Source organism: Oncorhynchus mykiss, chromosome 10 (genome assembly GCF_013265735.2).
Source record: "Oncorhynchus mykiss isolate Arlee chromosome 10, USDA_OmykA_1.1, whole genome shotgun sequence".
Classification (NCBI taxonomy): domain Eukaryota; kingdom Metazoa; phylum Chordata; class Actinopteri; order Salmoniformes; family Salmonidae; genus Oncorhynchus; species Oncorhynchus mykiss.
The window spans coordinates 75618616-75626115 of record NC_048574.1 but is presented as its reverse complement, the minus strand read 5'-3'; the positions used below and the strand labels follow the sequence as shown (position 1 = coordinate 75626115).

Genomic DNA, 7500 nt, shown 5'->3' with positions numbered 1-7500 from the left:
GTTGGTCAGGGTGTGATCTGAGTGGGCATTCTATGTTATGTCTAGTTTGTCCAGTTCTATGTTCGGCCTGATATGGTTCTCAATCAGAGGCAGGTGTTCGTCATTGTCTCTGATTGGGAACCATATTTAGGTAGCCTGGTTTTCACTGTGTGTTTGTGGGTGATTGTTCCTGTCTATGTGTTTTCACCAGATAGGGCTGTTTAGGTTTTCGTTACGTTCATCACGTTCTTTATTTTGTAGTGTTTGTATTGATTCGTGTTTTACGTTTGTTCATTAAAACATGGATCGCAATCTACACGCTGCATTTTGGTCCGACTCTCCTTCTCACACAGAAAACCGTTACAGAATCACCCACCACCAACGGACCAAGCAGCGTGTCAACAGGCAGGAGCAGCCCAAAGAGGAGATGCGTAATAAGGATTTCTGGACATGGGAGGAAATCCTCGACGGGAGAGGACCCTGGGCTAAACCAGGGGAGTGTAGCCGCCCAAAGGTGCAGCAGGAGAAGAGGCAACAGGAGCAGCCCAAAGAGGAGTACAGTATGGACTATACTTCTTGGGAAGAGATAGACAGGTGGGCGGTCGACCCAGGGAGAGTGTTGGAGCCCGCCTGGGATTCGCTGGAGCAGTGCGAGGAAGGTTATCGGAGAATGGAGTTGGCGAAGCGAGCACGGCGGCACGCAAGGAAGCCCGGGAGTCAGCCCCAAAAATTTATTGGGGGGGGGGCTAACAGGGAGTATGGCTACGCCAGGTAGGAGACCTGCGCAAAATCCCTGTGCTTACCGGGGGGCTAGAGAGACCGGACAGGCACCGTGTTATGCAGTGGTGCGCACGGTGTCTCCAGTGCGGGTGCATAGCCCGGTGCGGTATATTCCAGCTCAGCGTGTCGGCCGGGCTAGAGTGGGCATCGAGCCTAATGCCATGAAGCCGGCTCTACGCATCTGGTCCCCAGTGCGTCTCCTTGGGCCGGCTTACATGGCACCAGCCTTGCGCTCGGTGTCTCCGGTTCGCCTGCATAGCCCAGTGCGGGCTATTCCACCTCGCCACACTGGCAGGGCGACCGTGAGCATTCAACCAGGTAAGGTTGGGCAGGCTCGGTGCTCAAGAGCTCCAGTGCGCCTGCACGGTCCGGTCTTTCCAGTACCACCTCCACACCCCAGCCCTCCGGTAGCAGCTCCCCGCACCAGGCTTCCTGTGCGTGTCCTCGGCCCAGTACCACCAGTGCCAACACCACGCATCAGGCCTACAGTGCGCCTCGCCTGTCCAGCGCTGCCGGAGCCTTCCTCCTCTCCAGCGCTGTCAGAGTCTCCCGCCTGTTTAGCGCTGTCAGAGCCTTCCTCCTCTCCAGCGCTGTCGGAGTTTCCCGCCTGTTTAGCGCTGTCAGAGCTTTCCGCCTCTACAGCGCTGCCGGAGTCTCCCGCCTGTTCAGAACTGCCAGTCTGCAAGGAGCTGCCAGTCTGCAAGGAGCTGCCAGTCTGCAGGGAGCTGCCAGTCTGCATAGAGCTGCCAGTCTGCATAGAGCTGCCAGTCTGCAAGGAGCTGCCAGTCTGCATAGAGCTGCCAGAGCTGCCAGTCTGCAGGATGCCGCCAGAGCTGCCAGTCTGCAGGATGCCGCCAAAGCTGCCAGTCTGCAAGGAGCCGCCAGAGCTGCCAGTCTGCAAGGAGCCGCCAGAGCTGCCAGTCTGCAAGGAGCCGTCAGAGCTGCCAGTCAGCATAGAGCAGCCAGGGCCGCCAGTCAGAATGAAGCAGCCAGAGCCGCCAGTCAGCATGGAGCAACCAGAGTCGCCAGTCAGCATGGAGCAGCGAGTCAGCATGGAGCAGTCAGAGCTGCCAGTCAGCATGGAACAGTCAGTCAGCATGGAGCAGCCAGTCAGCATGGAGCAGCCAGTCAGCATGGAGCAGCCAGAGCTGCCAGTCAGCATGGAGCAGCCAGTCAGCATGGAGCAGCCAGTCAGCATGGAGCAGCCAGAGCCGCCAGTCAGCATGGAGCAGCCAGAGTCGCCAGTCAGCATGGAGCAGCGAGTCAGCATGGAGCAGTCAGAGCTGCCAGTCAGCATGGAACAGTCAGTCAGCATGGAGCAGCCAGTCAGCATGGAGCAGCCAGTCAGCATGGAGCAGCCAGAGCTGCCAGTCAGCATGGAGCAGCCAGTCAGCATGGAGCAGCCAGTCAGCATGGAGCAGCCAGAGCTGCCAGTCAACCAGACTCTTCCAGATCTGCCAGTCAACCAGACTCTTCCTGATCCGCCAGTCAGCCAGGATCCGCTATTCAGCCAGGATCCGCCATTCAGCCAGGATCTTCCAGATCCGCCAGTCAGCCAGGATCCGCCAGTCAGCCGGGATCTGCCAGAACTGCCAGCCAGCCGGGATCTGCCAGAGCCAACTACCTGCCTGGGCTTCCTCTCAGTGCTGAGTTTCCTCTTAGTCCCGAGCTACACCTCAGTCCCGAGCTACCCCTGTCCCGAGCTGTCCCTCTGTCCCGAGCTGCCCCTCTGTCCCGAGCCGCCATTAAGGGGGGTCGCCTATCTAGGGACGCTAAGGAGGTGGACTAAGACTATTATGGAGTGGGGTCCACGTCCAGCGCCAGAGCCGCCACCGCGGACAGATGCCCACCCAGACCCTCCCCTATAGGTTCAGGTTTTGCGGCCGGAGTCCGCACCTTGGGGGGAGGGGGGGGGGGGGTACTGTCACACCCTGACCATAGTTTGCTTTGTATGTTTCTATGTTTTGGTTGGTCAGGGTGTGATCTGAGTGGGCATTCTATGTTATGTCTAGTTTGTCCAGTTCTATGTTCGGCCTGATATGGTTCTCAATCAGAGGCAGGTGTTCATCATTGTCTCTGATTGGGAACCATATTTAGGTAGCCTGGTTTTCACTGTGTGTTTGTGGGTGATTGTTCCTGTCTCTGTGTTGTTCACCAGATAGGGCTGTTTAGGTTTTCGTTACGTTCTTTATTTTGTAGTGTTTGTATCGATTCGTGTTTTACGTTTGTTTATTAAAACATGGATCGCAATCTACACGCTGCATTTTGGTCCGACTCTCCTTCTCACACAGAAAACCGTTACACCATACCATATTATCACCATACCATATTACCACCATACCATATTATCACCATACCATATTACCACCATACCATATTATCACCATAACATATTATCTCCATACCATATTATCACCATACCATATTACCACCATACCATATTAACACCATACCATATTAACACCATACCATATTATCACCATACCATATTACCACCATACCATATTAACACCATACCATATTATCACCATACCATATTATCACCATACCATATTATCACCATACCATATTAACACCATACCATATTAACACCATACCATATTATCACCATACCATATTAACACCATACCATATTATCCCCATACCATATTATCACCATACCATATTATCACCATACCATATTATCACCATACCATATTACCACCATACCATATTATCACCATACCATATTACCACCATACCATATTACCACCATACCATATTACCACCATACCATATTAACACCATACCATATTATCACCATACCATATTATCACCATACCATATTATCACCATACCATATTATCACCATACCATATTATCACCATACCATATTATCACCATACCATAAACCACCATACTGAGGGACCTCATCATATCATATTACCACCATACTTAGGTACCGATACTGTATATATTGTGATTCTCATGATACTGTATGTATTGTGAATCTCATGATACTGTATATATTGTGATTCTCATGATACTGTATGTATTGTGAATCTCATGATACTGTATATATTGTGATTCTCATGATACTGTATGTATTGTGAATCTCATGATACTGTATATATTGTGATTCTCATGATACTGTATGTATTGTGATTCTCATGATACTGTATGTATTGTAATTCTCATGATACTGTATGTATTGTGAATCTCATGATACTGTATGTATTGTGAATCTCATGATACTGTATGTATTGTGAATCTCATGATACTGTATGTATTGTGATTCTCATGATACTGTATGTATTGTAATTCGATATATGTTTTGATCGGTCATGGAAATAAAATTGCTGAAAATATGTCTCACTATTTAAAAAGAAGATGGAGAACAAGCTATAGGATGAACGATACTGTATTTTGGAGCATATACAGCCGACTAGCTACAGCCGACTAGCTACAGCCGGACTAGCTACAGCCGGACTAGCTACAGCCGGTTAGGTACAGCCGACTAGCTACAGCTGACTAGCTACAGCCGACTAGCTACAGCCGACTAGCTACAGCCGGACTAGCTACAGCCGGACTAGCTACAGCCGGTTAGGTACAGCCGACTAGCTACAGCCGGACTAGCTACAGCCAACTAGCTACAGCCGACTAGTTACAGCCGGACTAGCTACAGCTGGACTAGCTACAGCCGACTAGCTACAGCCGGACTAGCTACAGCCGGTTAGGTACAGCCGACTAGCTACAGCCGGACTAGCTACAGCCAACTAGCTACAGCCGACTAGCTACAGCCGGACTAGCTACAGCCGGTTAGGTACAGCCGACTAGCTACAGCCGGACTAGCTACAGCTGGACTAGCTACAGCCGACTAGCTACAGCCGACTAGGTACAGCCCGACTAGCTACAGTCGGACTAGCTACAGTCGGACTAGCTACAGTCGGACTAGCTACAGCCAACTAGCTACAGCCCGACTAGCTACAGCCGGACTAGCTACAGCCGGTTAGGTACAGTCGACTAGCTACAGCCGGACTAGCTACAGCCGACTTGCTACAGCCGACTAGCTACAGCTGACTAGCTACAGCAGACTAGCTACAGCCGACTAGCTACAGCCAACTAGCTTCAGCCGACTAGGTACAGCCGACTTGCTACAGCCGGACTAGGTACAGTCGGACTAGCTACAACCGGACAAGCTACAGCCAACTAGCTACAGCTGGACTAGCTACAGCCGACTAGGTACAGCCGACTTGCTACAGCCGACTAGCTACAGCCGACTAGCTACAGCCGACTAGCTTGAGCCGACTAGGTACAGCCGACTAGCTACAGCCGGACTAGCTACAGCCGGACTAACTACAGCCGACTAGGTACAGCTGACTAGCTACAGCTGACTAGCTACAGCCGACTAGCTACAGCCGACTAGCTTGAGCCGACTAGCTACAGCCGACTAGGTACAGCCGACTAGCTACATCCGGACTAGCTACAGCCGACTAGGTACAGCCGACCAGCTACAGCCAGAATAGCTACAGCCGACTGGATACAGCCGACTAGATACAGCCGACTAGCTACAGCCGACTAGGTACAGCCGACCAGCTACAGCCAGAATAGCTACAGCCGACTGGATACAGCCGACTAGATACAGCCGACTAGCTACAGCCGACTAGGTACAGCCAACTTGTTACTGCCAACTAGCTACAGCCGACTAGCTACAGCCGACTAGCTTGAGCCGACTAGGTACAGCCGACTAGCTACAGCTGGACTAGCTACAGCCGACTAGCTTGAGCCGACTAGGTACAGCCGACTAGCTACAGCTGGACTAGCTACAGCCGACTAGCTTGAGCCGACTAGGTACAGCAGACTAGGTACTGCCGGACTAGCTACAGTCGACTAGCTACAGCCGGACTTGCTACAGCCGGACTAGCTACAGTCGACTAGCTACAGCTGCTGACTAACGCTACCTAGCATTTAATTTAATTTTCTATATATATTTTTTTTACAGTTCGATACTTGAAGTCAGATATTGATGTAATATAGTCCGAAATAATATCTTGATATGTAAATATATTGATTTTCTCCCCCTCTTTCTCTGGGTGTCTTGTAGTCTACTCAGTCTGACGTTATAATGCAAAACGCAGTAACTACGTAATTTATTTTTACTGCAAAATCTGACTTCAAAGTCTTTTTCTGTCTAGACAGACTCCACGAGATGTTCTGATCAACTGCCTTGTTCTTGTGTCAGGAAACTAAATACCACATTCATCAGAAAATATACCCTGGCCATCACAGCAGATCAAATATTTTTTGACCAAATTGGTAGTTACTGCGTTTTGCCTTTGTAGGACAGAGTAGTGATTTACAGTTTCTGCTTTTCTCTACTTAAACCCTTGAATTATTTGATATCCCCTCCCACCCACCACCCCTCTCTCTAGGTGGCTCGTAGTCTGGCCGCCCCTCTCTACCTGGACATCGCGGGCGACCCCGACAGCGAGCGAGCGTTGGGGAAACAGCGCCTCTCGGTGGCCATCGGTGTCCTGGCGGGCGCCGCGGCAGTCATCCTGGTCATCCTCCTAGTGGTGATGGCCCGCCAGTGTGGCGCCCAGGGCAAGAACGGATACGAGGCCGGGAAGAAAGAACCGGAAGAGGATTTCTTTAGCCCTCAACCGGCCGTGCCACAAACCAGGGGAGGGACGTTGGACCGCGGACGGAAGCCCCGCAGGGACAAACGGAACGGAGGCGCTGGAGGAGCCGGAGCCGGTAATAAAACTGAACGGCCGCTCTACAGCGGCGTCGTCACGGTCAACGGGCTCCGTCGCCACGGCAACGACCACCACCACGTCGCCAACGTCGACGATGACGACGAGGACGTGAGCAGCGCCAGCGAGAGGTTGGCGGCGAGGTACTGCGCGGTGGACGGAGACCCCGGGAGCCCACGCATGGGCGCCAGGCATCACCAGTCGAGCCCAGATCTGGCCAGGCATTATAAGTCAAGCTCGCCGCTCCCCGCGGTGCACCTCCAGCCCTACAGCCCCCCAGCCGAGGGGAAAAAGCACCAGGCTGTACAGGAGCTGCCCCCCTCTAACACCTTCGTGGGGTCTGGAGGGTCCAGTGGTAGTGGTGGAAGTGGGAACGCTGATGCCATGTCTCTGGGGTCAGACCAGTGTTCTGAGTATGGATCCCAAACGGGGAATAAGTACAGCAAGCAGGTAGGACTGATTCAGTTATTCTACTGACACAAACTGAACTGAGCTCAACTGGGCTGGCCTGGTTACCCATCCACCACAGTTGACTGATTAGTGGTGGTGATAATAGGACTGACTAGTGGTGGTGATAATAGGACTGACTGGTGATAATAGGACTGACTAGTGGTGGTGATAATAGGACTGACTAGTGATGGTGATAATAGGACTGACTAGTGGTGGTGATAATAGGACTGATTAGTGGTGGTGATAATAGGACTGACTGGTGATAATAGGACTGACTAGTGGCGGTGATAATAGGACTGACTGGTGATAATAGGACTGACTAGTGGTGGTGATCATAGGACTGACTAGTGGTGGTGATAATAGGACTGACTGGTGATAATAGGCCTGACTAGTGGTGGTGATCATAGGACTGACAGGTGGCGGTGATAATAGGACTGACTAGTGGTGGTGATAATAGGTCTGACTGGTGGTGGTGATAATAGGACTGACTGGTGATAATAGGACTGACTGGTGGTGGTGATAATAGGACTGACAGGTGGCGGTGATAATAGGACTG

The 7500-nt window shown here is 51.6% G+C and overlaps 1 protein-coding gene across 1 annotated transcript in view; it reads left to right on the top strand.

The window, feature by feature from the left end:
• Positions 1-7500, top strand: part of pcdh7a (protocadherin 7a) — an 83457-nt gene that overhangs the window by 19256 nt on the left and 56701 nt on the right. The window contains exon 4 of the mRNA XM_036933995.1: positions 6171-6944. Coding sequence (XP_036789890.1) covers positions 6171-6944 — 774 coding nt within the window. The remainder of the gene's footprint in view (positions 1-6170; positions 6945-7500) is intronic.